Source organism: Pleurodeles waltl, chromosome 3_1, assembly GCF_031143425.1.
Source record: "Pleurodeles waltl isolate 20211129_DDA chromosome 3_1, aPleWal1.hap1.20221129, whole genome shotgun sequence".
Taxonomy (NCBI): domain Eukaryota; kingdom Metazoa; phylum Chordata; class Amphibia; order Caudata; family Salamandridae; genus Pleurodeles; species Pleurodeles waltl.
The window spans coordinates 667,783,017-667,799,974 of NC_090440.1; the positions used below are offsets into that span (position 1 = coordinate 667,783,017).

At 48.5% G+C, this 16,958-nt stretch overlaps 1 protein-coding gene across 1 annotated transcript in view; it reads left to right on the forward strand.

The window, feature by feature from the left end:
• Positions 1–283: 283 nt before the first annotated feature.
• The window catches only part of BET1L (Bet1 golgi vesicular membrane trafficking protein like), a 33,234-nt gene continuing 16,559 nt past the window's right edge, over positions 284–16,958 (forward strand). The window contains exon 1 of the mRNA XM_069223213.1: positions 284–361. Within this exon, the coding sequence (XP_069079314.1) occupies positions 343–361 (19 nt within the window). The 5' untranslated portion in view covers positions 284–342. The remainder of the gene's footprint in view (positions 362–16,958) is intronic.

Sequence of the window (16,958 nt, forward strand, 5' to 3'; positions counted from 1 at the left end):
AGTCCCCGACCCTTTGCAGAATCTTAACACATGAACAAATGGCCGGTATTTTTCTTTCGGAAACTAGGCAACCCTACATTGTCAAGTCGATATGCCAGAGGTGCATTCCAAGTTCCCTCCAGTTTATGGTGCTTGGCTGCAGATAGTCAGATCTCTCAGTCCAACCTTCCTTTATGTCGATGGTGTTTCTCTTCCAGGTGACACCAGTGCGTGTGTTCCAAGCCTCGATGTCATAATTTTAATAGCGTCATAAGAAACGCAACTGTGATTGGACGAGAGCAAGAAGGGGATGGGCTTAGGTATCAGCCGGTTCCACGTACCCGAGATCCGGAGAGGAGCAGGATGGCAGAGTGGGGGAGAGGTGAGGATAGAGCTTCTGCGGCCAGTGAACTTGTTGGAAGTTTATTTGAAAAGAAGTAGCTAAATCGGTGCCAAAACCTTTCTATGGTGTAATTTATAGTACAAAAAAGGAGAGAGAATATATGTGGGAGAGAGTGGTGTTTAATGAATTAAAGGAATGGAGGAGGATGGACTCAGAGCGTTGGGGCAGTCTTTTCGCCTAGTTCTAGTAGGCAATATGAAAGCACCAAAAATCCCAGTCACTTACGGCAAGAGTTGGTAGGTCACGGACTAGAGAACCTTCGAGCATTGTACAGACTGCCAATTAAAGAACCTGCTTTAATTATTTCAATGTGTGATCACAAAGGGGGCAGGTGCAGGTGGTGGGCACTGAGTGTGTCCTTGCGTGTGTCTGAAGGAATGGCATCAAGTGGCCACGATGTAGTGCAATTTACATAGTCTGCAACCCAGGTTGTGGTATAGTAGGTTAATTGGAAACTGTAACACTTTTTTTTGTTATCCCTTTTAGCCAAATTGTGTGCATTTGGGATTATTGTGTGGTTATTCAAACTGACAGTATTATGTGAAGAGGAGGGGGCAGTACTTGTCCTCATGTTCTTCTTACTAAAATGTAAATGGGTGTTAAAGTTATAGCTCTAGGAGCGAGTAGTACTGTGCCTCTTATCTTAAACTGTTTAATCTTGGGCAAGCCACACTGTCCCTGTGCCTCTGTTCACTAATCATATATGAAGTCAAGACAGACGTGACAGTGGAGAGATACTAAGACTGTGGATAGATGGGACAGTGATTAGATGCTGGGCTATGAGTAGATAGGAGAGTGAACCGTTGCGTAGTTCGATGTGAGAGTGATAAGATGCAGTGGGCGTGGGGAAATTATGAGGAGCTGTATCAATGCTAGGGCGTGGAGCGAAAGCGAGGTGAAGGGAAGCAGGGATTGGGAGTGGTGGGATAGTTCAGAGAGGTGCAGAGGACGTGGCAGGATGTAACAGTGCTGAGATAAAGGGGGTATCGAAAGAGGAAGTAAAGAGATGCTGTGTATTTACTGTGGTGGTGAAGAGAGGCAGAGGCTAGATCAGGACCTGCAGTATACAACATGACTGCCGTATTTCAGAGTTGATGTGACATTTTGTAAAATGAGAGTTTGACACTTTATGTCGTTTTCATGTTAGACTTCAAGCCTTCATATTCTACTCACAATGTCAATTCTCCACCTACCAAAAAAAACCATGTTTCTTTCATAACATTACCAAAGGACCCCATGTCACAAAAGATACACTGGTCCATTCCAGAGCTTTCCTTTTAGAAACACTTATAATCCGGTGGTTTAGTCCAGTTTGGTCATTCATGGAAATCAAGGCCATGGGTACCACAATACACTATGTGGTAAAATAAAAGACCAGGACTGGAGCATTGTCTTTTTGGTTCAGTGAAAAAACAAAGGTTACAGAGATGTTATAGTTGGGTTACATTTTACAACACAAAACCATAGAAATTAAGCAGTTACAGTTATACTTATCGTTAGACTTATGTGAAGAATCTATAGCGCATGCTGTTAAGTAACTTTAGGCCACAAGTTATAGTTTCTTAACATAAGCATAACTGTCAGTATGAATCAATCATCATTTTTTTGAAGCGCGTTACTCATCGTAGGGTCTCAAGGCGCTGTGGGGTAAGTCCTCAATGTTCAGTCGAAGAGCCAGGTCTTGATGTCCTTCCTGAATTGAGGTAGTGATGGCGACTGAGGTGGAGAGGTAAGGTGTTCCAACATTTTGCCCCAATCAATCAATCAATCAATTTATAAGGCGCGCTACTCACCCATCAGGGTCTCAAGGCGCTGGGGGAGGGGGGGAGCTACTAGTCGAATAGCCATGTCTTGAGGTGTTTGCTGAAGGTCAGGAGGTCTTGGGTCTGGCGTAGTTGGAGCAGTAGGGAGTTCCAGGTCTTGGTGGCGAGGTGAGAGAGGGATCTTCCTCTGGTGGTGGTGCAGTGAATGCGGGGAACGGAGGCGAGTGCGAGGCTGGCGGAGCGGAGCTGGTGGACGGGGGTGTGGAAGGTGAGTCTGTCGTTGAGGTAGGCAGGACCTGTGTTGTGGAGGGATTTGTGTTCGTAGGTGAGTAGTTTGAAGGTAATCCTCTTCGATACGGGTAGCAAGTGTAGTTCTCTGAGGTGGGCAGAGATGTGGTTGTGGCGTGGGATGTCAAGGATGAGTCGGGCGGAGGCGTTTTGGATACGTTGCATTTTCTTTTGTAGTTTGGCCGTGGTTCCTGCATAGAGTGCGTTGCCGAAGTCCAGTCGGCTGCTGACTACGGCGGGGGTGACTGTTTTTCTGGTTTTGACGGGAATCCACTTGATCTTGTGGAGCATGCGGAGGGTGTTGTAACAGGAAGAGGAGACTGCGTTGACCTGCTGAGTGCTGAGTCGAGGATGAAGCCCAGGTTCCATACTTGGGTGGTGGGGGTCAGGCAGCTCTGAGGGAGGTAGGCCACCAGGAGTCGTTCCAGGCGGAGGGGTTGCTGCCGAGGATGAGGACCTCTGTTTTGTCTGTGTTTAGCTTGAGACGGCCTGACTCCATCCAGTTGGCGATGGCGTGAAGTCCCTTGTGGAGGTTGTTTCTTGCTGTTGTGCGGTCTTTCGTGAGGGAGATGATCAGCTGGGTGTTGTCTTCGTAGGATACTATGTTGATGTGGTGGGATCGAGCGATGTTGGCGAGGGGAGCCATGTAAACGTTAAAGTGTTGGGCTGAGGGAGGATCTTTGTGGGATGCCACAGATGGTTTTCGAAGATTCGGACAGGTAGGGCGGAAGGCAGACTCTCTGGGTTCTGCCAGAGAGGAGATCCAGTCGAGGGCCTTGCCGCGGATTCCAGTGTTGTGGAGGCGTGTTCGAAGGGTGTGGTGACAGATGATGTCGAAAGCTGCGGAAAGGTCCAGGAGGATGAGCGCTGCGGTTTCGCCTTTGTCGAGCATGGTCCTGATGTCATCTATGGCAGCAATGGGTGCGGTCTCCGTGCTGTGGTTCTTGCGAAATCCGGATTGGGAGGTATCGAGCGCTTCGCTGTCTTCCAGGTAGCGGGATATTTGTCTGTTCATGATTTTTTCAATGACCTTCGATGGGAAACGGAGGAGGGAGATGGGCCGGTAGTTTTTGGGGTCATCTGGATCTGCTTTGGGTTTCTTCAATAGGGCATTGACGTCAGCGTGTTTCCATCTCTCCGGGAAGGTGGCTGTCTCGAAGGAGCTGTTCATGATGGGGCAGAGGTGGGGTGCGATGATGTTGCTGGCTTTGTTGAAGATCTGGTGCAGGCACGGGTCCGAGGGGGAGCCGGAGTGGATGGAGGCCATGGTGTCGATGGTGTCTTCGATGGCTAATCCAATGCTTAAAAACTTTGCTGTATAAATGGCAAACAACGTTGTCATTTTCTAGCTCGGCATGGATGGCACTGTTCTAATCTTATGCTTAAAAACTTTGCTAGAAAAAGACATTTGCTGTGAGCAAATCTAGAGTGTCGCTGGTGTTGCAGGGTGCTCTGTACTGGAGCTGCTCTCACCTAAACTTGGGAACTACTTCGAGTTCTCTCTTCTCTTTTATTTTATTTTATATATGTGTGTGTGTGTGTGTGTGTATGTATATATATATATATATATGTATAGATTTCCCAACACACACACACACATCAGTTCTCGCACTGTACTCGCATGTGCCTATTTCTATAAAACAAAATGCATTTATTGGAAATTTGTGTCCTTGAGTATTCACTGCTACCTTACAAAAAATAAGATTTCTTTTCAGTGAAGGTGCCCATGTGCCATAACATACAAGGGAAGTGGAAACTGAGTTTTGTGTCTTCATCTGCCTCCCATACTCCTTACACTTTCCAACCATGCTGCTCTGTGTTTTGGATATTGTTTCACAAGGCTATACTGCTGTGTATTTCCAGATGGAGTGGGTAAGTGGTATTAGTAGCTTTCATCCATGTTTATCTACCGCTGAACTCTTCCGCCCATGTTGCTGAGTATTACTTTGAAAGCTCCTGCTAAGAACAGAAAGCAACTAATGGAACAAACATAACTCAGTGACTGTAACATTGGGATTTTCGCCCAATGCTAACTCATTTGTATTCATCCTGAACAATAAGCTCTCCCTCAAGGAGCACACACTGCCAAAAAACAAACCTCAGAGACCCCTCCATGTGCCCCATAGGGTCAGGATACTTCTAGGGATTCCTTATGTGATTTTCCACTTTCCTAACTCCTCCGCCCTCCCTCCGAGACCCTTTCATGTGTTCTAAGGGGTCAGGATACCTCTATCCTGACACCTTATGTGACCCTTCCCCTCGGGCCAACCGAGAAACAAAATGAAGGTTGCAACTTTTCTCTCCAGTTGTGGCCTGCCAATCTGGGGCTTGCTTTTTGCCCAGGTCCGCGGATCCACAGCAGATGGATCCACGTCCTTAGATATCTATATAAACTGCTGAACAGATCTACACCAAATCACGACAAGCACAATCTGTGTGTCCGAATCTAGCTTTCTGCCAAATTTGGTGTAATTCCATTCAGTGGTTCAGGCTGTAGCCATGTCTGAAAATTGCAAAATCCCCATATACACTGCATGGGGGTAAAGCTTTTTGCCCCCTCCCCCCCCCTCTTTTTCTTGGCCCCACCCTTGACGAATCACCCAGAAACATTTCAAACAGCAGTTGAACTAACTTGCATACTAGTTTTTAAAATCTCATGAAGATTTGTCAAACGGTGCTAAAGTTATTAGCAAAACAAAAACCGCTTTGTCTATCGGAAACATTGGTCCTATCTATAAGCACCTACTGACTATCGCCAGTAGGTAATGTGTATGTATATACACATGTGTGGATGTGCTTGTGCAGCCTAAAAATTTACTTTTGAATAGATGCTGTTTTTCATACTAATTCTCATCCTACATTTCTTAGGCCTGTCTACAATGATAATTGTTCCTGATCTTGGCACTTGGTCATTTTTGTCTAATCATGCAAGTGTTTATTATTTTTGGGCACAATAAAGGTATCGGTTTTAACCCCTTCTGTGCCCAGGACGTAATGGTTACGTCCTGAGGCACAGTGCTGCTGTGCCCAGGACGTAACCATTACGTCCTGTGCACAGAGCCCAGAGGGAGCGCTCTCGCTCCCTCTGTGGGGTTCCCCCCCACCCCCCCAAGTCAGGGATGGAAGGGGAAGCCCTTCCCCTCCCACCCCCGACCCCCCCTGTGACGTCAGCGCGCGAGTGCGCGCTGATTAGTCACAGGGTCTCCCCCATCGCGCTGGAAGCAGAGCTTCCAGCGCGATTGAAAAAGAAATGCTTTTGCATTTCTTTTTCAATCCCATGGGGGAGGCCCCGAGAGGCTTCAAAGGGAAGGAAATGTATTTCCTTCCCTTTGAAGTCTCTCACAGGTTTCAAAAGCCGGATTGCTTGCAATCCGGCTTTTGAAACCCCACTAGACACCAGGGATTTTTTTTTTTCTTCTTGAAATTGGCAAAAGGGAGCGACCCCTTGGGCAAGGGTCGCTCCCAGGGGGGCATTTTTTTAGGAAGGCCTTTTCTGCCCCCCCTGGGGGCAGATTGGCCTATTATTAGGCCGATCTGCCCCCAGGGGGGGCAGAAACCTCTAGGCACCAGGGACCATTTTTTTTTTTTGTTTTTTTTTTTGTGATGAATTCTTTTTTTTTAGGTGGGGAGCGATCCCTTAGGCAAGGGTCGCTCCCCTACGGGGCAATATATATTTAGGCCATTTCTGCCCCCCTTGGGGGCAGATTGGCCTATTTTGATAAGGCCAATCTGCCCCCAAGGGGGGCAGAAACCATTAGACACCAGGGAGTTTTTTTTTGCGCGCGAATGTCACGCAACAAAGCGACCCCTTTGGCAAGGGTCGCTCCCAGGGGGGGCAATTTTTTGGGAAGGCCTTTTCTGCCCCCCCTGGGGGCAGATCGGCCTATTATTAGGCCGATCTGCCCCCAGGGGGGGAAGAAACCTCTAGGCGCCAGGGCAAATTTTTTTTTTTTTTTGTTCTTTTTTTTTTTTTAGAGATGGGGAGCGACCCATCAGGCAAGGGTCGCTCCCCTGGGGGGGCAAATTGTATTTAGACCATTTCTGCCCCCCTGGGGGCAGATTGGCCAATTTTAGGTCAATCTGCCCCCAAGGGGGCAGAAACCACTAGGCACCGGGGATTTGTTTTTTGGCGCCAATGTCACGCAGGGGGAGCGACCCCGTAGGCAAGGGTCGCTCCCGGGGGGGGGGGGGGGGGGGTTGGGGGGGCAAATTTATTTTAGGCCATTTCTGCCCCCCCGGGGGACAGATCGGCCTATTATTAGGCCGAACTGCCCCCGGGGGGGGGGCAGAACACTCTAGGCACCAGGGCAATTTTTTTTTTTTGTTTTTTTTTTTTTTGTTGTTTCTTTTTTTAGAGATGGGGAGCGACCCATCAGGCAAGGGTCGCTCCCCTGGGGGGGCAAATTGTATTTAGACCATTTCTGTCCCCCTGGGGGCAGATTGGCCAATTTTAGGTCAATCTGCCCCCAACGGGGCAGAAACCACTGGGCACCGGGGATTTGTTTTTTGCCACCAATGTCACGCAGGGGGAGCGACCCCGTAGGCAAGGGTCGCTCCCGGGGGGGGGGGGGTGGGGTGTTGGGGGGGCAAATTTATTTTAGGCCATTTCTGCCCCCCCGGGGGACAGATCGGCCTATTATTAGGCCGAACTGCCCCCGGGGGGGGGGCGGAACACTCTAGGCGCCAGGGCAATTTTTTTTTTGTGTTTTTTTTTTTTGTTGTTTCTTTTTTTAGAGATGGGGAGCGACCCATCAGGCAAGGGTCGCTCCCCTGGGGGGGCAAATTGTATTTAGACCATTTCTGCCCCCCTGGGGGCAGATTGGCCAATTTTAGGTCAATCTGCCCCCAAGGGGGCAGAAACCACTAGGCACCGGGGATTTGTTTTTTGGCGCCAATGTCACGCAGGGGGAGCGACCCCGTAGGCAAGGGTCGCTCCCGGGGCGGGGGTGGGGGTTGGGGGGGCAAATTTATTTTAGGCCATTTCTGCCCCCCCGGGGGACAGATCGGCCTATTATTAGGCCGAACTGCCCCCGGGGGGGGGGGCGGAACACTCTAGGCACCAGGGCAATTTTTTTTTTGTTTTTTTTTTTTGTTGTTTCTTTTTTTAGAGATGGGGAGCGACCCATCAGGCAAGGGTCGCTCCCCTGGGGGGGCAAATTGTATTTAGACCATTTCTGTCCCCCTGGGGGCAGATTGGCCAATTTTAGGTCAATCTGCCCCCAAGGGGGCAGAAACCACTAGGCACCGGGGATTTGTTTTTTGGCACCAATGTCACGCAGGGGGAGCGACCCCGTAGGCAAGGGTCGCTCCCGGGGGGGGGGGTGGGGGTTGGAGAGGGAAATTTATTTTAGGCCATTTCTGCCCCCCCCGGGGGACAGATCGGCCTATTATTAGGCCGAACTGCCCCGGGGGGGGGGGGGGCAGAACACTAGGCGCCAGGGCAATTTTTTTTTTGTGTTTTTTTTTTGTTGTTGTTTCTTTTTTTAGAGATGGGGAGCGACCCATCAGGCAAGGGTCGCTCCCCTGGGGGGGCAAATTGTATTTAGACCATTTCTGCCCCCCTGGGGGCAGATTGGCCAATTTTAGGTCAATCTGCCCCCAAGGGGGCAGAAACCACTAGGCACCGGGGATTTGTTTTTTGGCGCCAATGTCACGCAGGGGGAGCGACCCCGTAGGCAAGGGTCGCTCCCGGGGGGGGTTGGGGGGGCAAATTTATTTTAGGCCATTTCTGCCCCCCCCGGGGGACAGATCGGCCTATTATTAGGCCGAACTGCCCCGGGGGGGGGGGGGCAGAACACTAGGCGCCAGGGCAATTTTTTTTTAGTGTTTTTTTTTTTTGTTGTTTCTTTTTTTAGAGATGGGGAGCGACCCATCAGGCAAGGGTCGCTCCCCTGGGGGGGCAAATTGTATTTAGACCATTTCTGTCCCCCTGGGGGCAGATTGGCCAATTTTAGGTCAATCTGCCCCCAAGGGGGCACAAACCACTAGGCACCAGGGATTTGTTTTTTGGCACCAATGTCACGCAGGGGGAGCGACCCCGTAGGCAAGGGTCGCTCCCGGGGGGGGGGGGGGGGTTGGGGGGGCAAATTTATTTTAGGCCATTTCTGCCCCCCCGGGGGACAGATCGGCCTATTATTAGGCCGAACTGCCCCCGGGGGGGGCGGAACACTCTAGGCGCCAGGGCAATTTTTTTTTTGTGTTTTTTTTTTTTGTTGTTTCTTTTTTTAGAGATAGGGAGCGACCCATCAGGCAAGGGTCGCTCCCCTGGGGGGGCAAATTGTATTTAGACCATTTCTGTCCCCCTGGGGGCAGATTGGCCAATTTTAGGTCAATCTGCCCCCAAGGGGGCAGAAACCACTAGGCACCGGGGATTTGTTTTTTGGCACCAATGTCACGCAGGGGGAGCGACCCCGTAGGCAAGGGTCGCTCCCGGGGGGGGGGTGGGGGTCGGGGGGGCAAATTTATTTTAGGCCATTTCTGCCCCCCCCGGGGGACAGATCGGCCTATTATTTGGGGGCAGAAACCTCTAGGCGCCAGGGGAATTTTTCTTTTTTTTGTTTTTTTTTTTTAGAGATGGGGAGCGACCCATCAGGCAAAAGTCGCTCCCCTGGGGGACAAATTGTATTTAGGCCATTTCTGCCCCCCTTGGGGGCAGATTGGCTGAGTTTAGGTCAACCTGCCCCCAAGGGGGCAGAAACCACTAGGCACCGGGGATTTGTTTTTTGGGGCCAATGTCACGCAGGGGGAGCGACCTCGTAGGCAAGGGTCGCTCCCGGCGGGGGAGGGTGGGGGTTGGGGGGGCAAATTTATTTTAGGGCATTTCTGCCCCCCCCCCCTGGGGCCGGCTGAGCTACAGGCCAAACACCACAGGTAGGCACCTTGCAAAAAACACCTCTGTTTTCTGTGAAAAAAATATGTTGTGTCCACGTTGTGTTTTGGGCCATTTCCTTTTGTGGGCGCTAGGCCTACCCACAGAAGTGATGTACCATTTTTATCGAGAGACTTAGGGGAACGCTGGGTGGAAGGAAATTTGTGGCTCCTCTCAGATTCCAGAACTTTCTGTCACCGAAATGAGAGGAAAAAGTGTTTTTTGGGCCAAATTTGGAGGTTTGCAAAGGATTCTGGGTAACATAACCTGGTCAGAGCCCCGCAAGTCACCCCATCTTGGATTCCCCTGGGTTTCTAGTTTTCAAAAATGCACTGGTTTGCTAGGTTTCCTCAGGTCTCGGCTGAGCTACAGGCCAAAATCCACAGGTAGGCACTGCTTTTTATAAAAAAATGTGATGTGTCCACGTTGTGTTTTGGGCCCTTTCCTTTCGTGGGCGCTAGTCCTACCCACACAAGTGAGGTATCATTTTTATCGGGAGACTTGGGGGAACGCTGGGTAGAAGGAAATTTGTGGCTCCTCTCAGATTCCAGAACTTTCTGCCACAGAAATGTGAGTAACATGTGTATTTTTAGCCAAATTTTGAGGTTTGCAAAGGATTCTGGGTAACAGAACCTGGTCCGAGCCCCGCAAGTCACCCCTCCTTGGATTCCCCTAGGTCTCTAGTTTTCAGAAATGCACAGGTTTGGTAGGTTTCCCTAGGTGCCGGCTGAGCTAGAGGCCAAAATCTACAGGTAGGCACTTCGCAAAAAACACCTCTGTTTTTTTCCAACATTTAGGATGTGTCCACGTTGCGCTTTGGGGTGTTTCCTGTCGCCGGCACTAGGCCTACCCACGCAAGTGAGGTATCATTTTTATCGGGAGACTTGGGGGAACGCTGGGTGGAAGGAAATTTGTAGCTCCTCTCAGATTCCAGAACTTTCTGCCACAGAAATGTGAGGGACATGTGTTTTTTTAGCCAAATTTTGAGGTTTGCAAAGGATTCTGGGTAACAGAACCTGGTCCGAGCCACACAAGTCACCCCTTCTTGGATTCCCCTAGGTCTCTAGTTTTCAGAAATGTACAGGTTTGGTAGGTTTCCCTATGTGGCGGCTGAGCTAGAGGCCAAAATCTCCAGGTAGTCACTTTGCTAAAAACAGCTCTGTTTTCTGTGATGTGTCCACGTTGTGTTTTGGGGCATATCCTGTCGCGGGCGCTAGGCCTACCCACACAAGTGAGGTATCATTTTTATCAAGAGACGTGGGGGAACGCTGGGTGGAAGGAAATTTGTGGCTCCTCTCAGATTCCAGAACTTTCTGCCACAGAAATGTGAGGAACATGTGTTTTTTTTAGCCAAATTTTGAGGTTTGCAAAGGATTCTGGGTAACAGAACCTGGTCCGAGCCCCGCAAGTCACCCCTCCTTGGATTCCCCTAGGTCTCTAGTTTTCAGAAATGCACAGGTTTGGTAGGTTTCCCTAGGTGCCGGCTGAGCTAGAGGCCAAAATCTACAGGTAGGCACTTCGCAAAAAACACCTCTGTTTTTTTCCAAAATTTAGGATGTGTCCACGTTGCGCTTTGGGGTGTTTCCTGTCGCCGGCGCTAGGCCTACCCACGCAAGTGAGGTATCATTGTTATCGGGAGACTTGGGGGAACGCTGGGTGGAAGGAAATTTGTAGCCCCTCTCAGATTCCAGAACTTTCTGCCACAGAAATGTGAGGGACATGTGTTTTTTTAGCCAAATTTTGAGGTTTGCAAAGGATTCTGGGTAACAGAACCTGGTCCGAGCCCCACAAGTCACCCCTCCTTGGATTCCCCTAGGTCTCTAGTTTTCAGAAATGTACAGGTTTGGTAGGTTTCCCTAGGTGGCGGCTGAGCTAGAGGCCAAAATCTCCAGGTAGTCACTTTGCTAAAAACAGCTCTGTTTTCTGTGATGTGTCCACGTTGTGTTTTGGGGCATATCCTGTCGCGGGCGCTAGGCCTACCCACACAAGTGAGGTATCATTTTGATCGGGAGACATGGGGGAACGCTGGGTGGAAGGAAATTTGTGGCTCCTCTCAGATTCCAGAACTTTCTGCCACAGAAATATGAGGAACATGTGTTTTTTTAGCCAAATTTTGAGGTTTGCAAAGGATTCTGGGTAACAGAACCTGGTCCGAGCCACACAAGTCACCCCTCCTTGGATTCCCCTAGGTCTCTAGTTTTCAGAAATGCACAGGTTTGGTAGGTTTCCCTAGGTGCCGGCTGAGCTAGAGGCCAAAATCTACAGGTAGTCACTTTGCTAAAAACAGCTCTGTTTTCTGTGATATGTCCACGTTGTGTTTTGGGGCATATCCTGTCGCGGGCGCTAGGCCTACCCACACAAGTGAGGTATCATTTTTATCGGGAGACGTGGGGGAACGCTAGGTGGAAGGAAATTTGTGGCTCCTCTCAGATTCCAGAACTTTCTGCCACAGAAATGTGAGGAACATGTGTTTTTTTAGCCAAATTTTGAGATTTGCAAAGGATTCTGGGTAACAGAACCTGGTCCGAGCCCCGCAGTCACCCCTCCTTGGATTCCCCTAGGTCTCTAGTTTTCAGAAATGTACAGGTTTGGTAGGTTTCCCTAGGTGGCGGCTGAGCTAGAGGCCAAAATCTACAGGTAGTCACTTTGCTAAAAACAGCTCTGTTTTCTGTGATATGTCCACGTTGTGTTTTGGGGCATATCCTGTCGCGGGCGCTAGGCCTACCCACACAAGTGAGGTATCATTTTTATCGGGAGACGTGGGGGAACGCTGGGTGGAAGGAAATTTGTGGCTCCTCTCAGATTCCAGAACTTTCTGCCACAGAAATGTGAGGAACATGTGTTTTTTTAGCCAAATTTTGAGGTTTGCAAAGGATTCTGGGTAACAGAACCTGGTCCGAGCCCCGCAAGTCACCCCTCCTTTGATTCCCCTAGGTCTCTAGTTTTCAGAAATGCACAGGTTTGGTAGGTTTCCCTAGGTGGCGGCTGAGCTAGAGGCCAAAATCTACAGGTAGTCACTTTGCTAAAAACAGCTCTGTTTTCTGTGATATGTCCACGTTGTGTTTTGGGGCATATCCTGTCGCGGGCGCTAGGCCTACCCACACAAGTGAGGTATCATTTTTATCGGGAGATGTGGGGGAACGCTGGGTGGAAGGAAATTTGTGGCTCCTCTCAGATTCCAGAACTTTCTGCCACAGAAATGTGAGGAACATGTGTTTTTTTAGCCAAATTTTGAGATTTGCAAAGGATTCTGGGTAACAGAACCTGGTCCGAGCCCCGCAAGTCACCCCTCCTTGGATTCCCCTAGGTCTCTAGTTTTCAGAAATGCACAGGTTTGGTAGGTTTCCCTAGGTGGCGGCTGAGCTAGAGGCCAAAATCTACAGGTAGTCACTTTGCTAAAAACAGCTCTGTTTTCTGTGATATGTCCACGTTGTGTTTGGGGGCATATCCTGTCGCGGGCGCTAGGCCTACCCACACAAGTGAGGTATCATTTTTATCGGGAGACGTGGGGGAACGCTGGGTGGAAGGAAATTTGTGGCTCCTCTCAGATTCCAGAACTTTCTGCCACAGAAATGTGAGGAACATGTGTTTTTTTAGCCAAATTTTGAGATTTGCAAAGGATTCTGGGTAACAGAACCTGGTCCGAGCCCCGCAGTCACCCCTCCTTGGATTCCCCTAGGTCTCTAGTTTTCAGAAATGCACAGGTTTGGTAGGTTTCCCTAGGTGGCGGCTGAGCTAGAGGCCAAAATCTACAGGTAGTCACTTTGCTAAAAACAGCTCTGTTTTCTGTGATATGTCCACGTTGTGTTTTGGGGCATATCCTGTCGCGGGCGCTAGGCCTACCCACACAAGTGAGGTATCATTTTTATCGGGAGACGTGGGGGAACGCTGGGTGGAAGGAAATTTGTGGCTCCTCTCAGATTCCAGAACTTTCTGCCACAGAAATGTGAGGAACATGTGTTTTTTTAGCCAAATTTTGAGGTTTGCAAAGGATTCTGGGTAACAGAACCTGGTCCGAGCCCCGCAAGTCACCCCTCCTTGGATTCCCCTAGGTCTCTAGTTTTCAGAAATGCACAGGTTTGGTAGGTTTCCCTAGGTGGCGGCTGAGCTAGAGGCCAAAATCTACAGGTAGTCACTTTGCTAAAAACAGCTCTGTTTTCTGTGATGTGTCCACGTTGTGTTTTGGGGCATATCCTGTCGCGGGTGCTAGGCCTACCCACACAAGTGAGGTACCATTTTTATCGGGAGACTTGGGGGAACATAGATTAGCAAAACAAGTACTATTGCCCCTTGTCTTTCTCTACATTTTTTCCTTCCAAATATAGGAGTGTGTGTAAAAAAGACATCTATTTGAGAAATTCCCTGTAATTCACGTGCTACTATGGTCACCCCGGAATTCAGAGATGTGCAAATAACCACTGCTCCTCAACACCTTATCTTGTGCCCTTTTTGGAAATGCAAAGGTTTTCTTGATAGCAATTTTTTACTCCTTATATTTCAGCAAATGAATTGCTGTATACCCGGTATAGAATGAAAACGCACTGCAGGGTGCAGCTCATTTATTGGCTCTGGGTTCCTCGGGTTCTTGATGAACCTACAAACCCTATATATCCCCGCAACCAGAGGAGTCCAGCAGACGTAACGGTATATTGCTTTCGATAATCTGACATTGCAGGGAAAAGTTACAGAGTAAAACGTAGAGAAAAATTGATGGTTTTTTCACCTCAATTTCAATATTTTTCTTTTTCAGCTATTATTTTCTGTAGGAAACCCTTGTAGGATCTACACAAATGACCCCTTGCTGAATTCAGAATTTTGTCTACTTTTCAGAAATGTTTAGGTTTCTGGGATCCAGCATTGGTTTCATGACCATTCCTGTCACTGACTGGAAGGAGGCTGAAAGCACAAAAAATTGCACAAATGGGGTATGCCCCAGTAAAATGCCAAAATTGTGTTGAAAAATTGGGTTTTCTGATTCAAGTCTGCCTGTTCCTGAAAGCTGGGAAGCTGCTGAGTTTAGCACCGCAAACCCTTTGTTGATGCCATTTTCAGGGGAAAAACCACAAGCCTTCTTCTGCAGCCACTTTTTCCAATTTTTTTTGAAAAAAACGAAATTTTCACTGTATTTTGGCCAATTTCTTGGCCTCCTTCAAGGGAACCCACAAAGTCTGGGTACCTCTAGAATCCCTAGGATGTCGGAAAAAAAGGACGCAAATTTGGCTTGGTTAGCTTATGTGGACAAAAAGTTATGAGGGCCTAAGCGCGAACTGCCCCAAATAGGCAAAAAAAGGCCCGGCACAGGAGGGGGAAAAGGCCTGGCAGCGAAGGGGTTAAAGTAGGCCGAGGGGATGTGACAGCATGCTGCACTTCTCTGCTGTCTTGTACTAGAATCCTAAATTTAGAATTTCTGTTTGAGTCAAGTTGGTCCATGGTCTAATCAAGTGTTACATTTAACTTTTGTGATACCTTGTGTTTCTCAGCTGGATACACCTTGGATATTTTCGGACGGGGCTCATATCATGGCAGTAATTGTAAGCTTACACACTTTGGGTATGATGAGAGATGCAGTGGGCTTTTTTTGTGGTGATATTTATGATAGACTAAGTTCAGACTCTTAGGTTTACTGGTCAGCTTGTAATGTTTTAGCTACTTGCCAGTAATGTCCATTACTCTGAGTCTAGACTTCCTCTTTACTATCATTACTTGGTTGAGTCAAGTCCAACTCACTAGCAGGCACCCCAGTGCCATCTTTTACTTTAGCTAAACTTGAAGCGCCTCATCTTTACTCTGGGGCTTCCCATTAGTTATGCTAAAGTGTCAAATCTTTCAGGCCCACACACAAGTATCTTGGGGCAGAGAGATGTATTCATTTTAACAAAGGAGATTGTGATCTCAGCATTGCAAATTACTGGTATGTAGTTGAAACATTCCCTACACTTCCTCATTCCAGTCTTTGAATAGAGATTTACACAAGCAAACCACTTCTCAGGTCTGAAACCCCTGAAAAACAGTACCACTGCTCACAATTCCACCACAGGTATGCGCCACCATTGTATATTTCATTGTTGGGTACCACAACTTAAAGCACACCTTTGCCACACATGTTCCATTGCAATGGTAATTCTAGCACCAAAAATGCAAACGCAAGCCTTTCAAACTGAAACTGGCAATTATAAACAAAAGGAGATACACAAGCCGATAAGGCTTCCCTGGTAGTCTCCACCAGACAAGCACCAGGAACCTCTACCCAAGGTAGTGACATGCTTCTTGCTGAATGTCTTTGCTGGTATTGGAGCATCTGCTACATCATAAGCTATTGAGACAACTGAGCTGAACCTCTAACCAGACAATTGAATCGCCCCCTGCCTTTCGGGACCACAAATGGGCCACTCTGCCTAATAAGCTATCAATGATGTACAGATAACTAAAAATAAAAATTCTCTTTCCAAGGTGCAGTAGGATTCAAAAGAGCTAAGGGTCAAATGTATCAAAAGAATGGTCATGTAATTGCACTCTGACTTCTTGCAACCAGTTTTGCACAGCACCCTTCATAATGCATAATAATTAGGTGACCTCTTGTGATGGGCTGCAAACACTGGGAGGAACAGCAGACCACCGTCCTTGTGCTTGCATTCCCAAACAGATGTTTTTTCTTTTTTTAATGTTTTCCTTTTGGGAAAAGCAGAGGAGCATCACTGACTGTCTTCCTCACCCGCCCGGTGTCCTCCTGTACCCCCTAGCCCTTAGCTCCCATCACTTTTGTTGGTTCGTGGTCTTGCCTTTTAAAATTTGCTTGATTATATTAGTGAAATGCATGCATATGTCATGCCTTTTCCTCAAGAGCACCGGCCAGCTACTGAAAACATACGAGGCTCCGTGTTTTCTGGACTACTTTTTATTTTTATTTCGTAAGCAGCGCGATCTCGCTGGGCAGTAATCGAGCGCTTTTCATAACTGACAGTTTAATTCTATTGTTTATTCTAGCACTCCTTCGCGATACAAGGTTTTACACAGCACGATCACGCTTGTTTTAAAAAGAAAAAAAAGAACATTATTATTATGCCCGTGGCAATCTATTCATGGTGGTGCCCCGATTACAGCTGCAGCTAATGATGAGAGACCAGCAAAGGCGAAACCGGACCAGTCTTTTTGTTCTGATTAGTCGCCTTCACGCTCATGGCATGACACATTAAATCTGCTCCCTTTTATGAAATTGTAGTACGTTTCATTTTCAGTTTATGTGGCAAGAAAAGACCTGTTAGGAGTTTACAACGCTAGTAGCTCTAACTCAATCAAATGCAAGACCCTTTGCATTGCAAATGCTTGTTTCAGTGAAACCATCATGTAACTGGGGAACTCGTACTGACCAGTGTCCAGCACATGTACTTAAAATGGCTTCTCTGCTCACTCACTATGGGGCTGATTCTAACCTTGGCGGACGGCGGAGGCCGTCCGCCAAGGTTCCGCCGTCAGAACACCGCACCGCGGTCGAAAGACCGCGGCGGTGATTCTGAGATTTGCCCTGGGCTGGCGGGCGGCCGCCAAAAGGCCGCCCGCCAGCCCAGGGCAAATCAACCTTCCCACTAGGATGCCGGCTCAGAATTGAGCCGGCGGAGTGGGAAGGTGCGACGGGTGCAGTTGCACCCATCGCGTATTT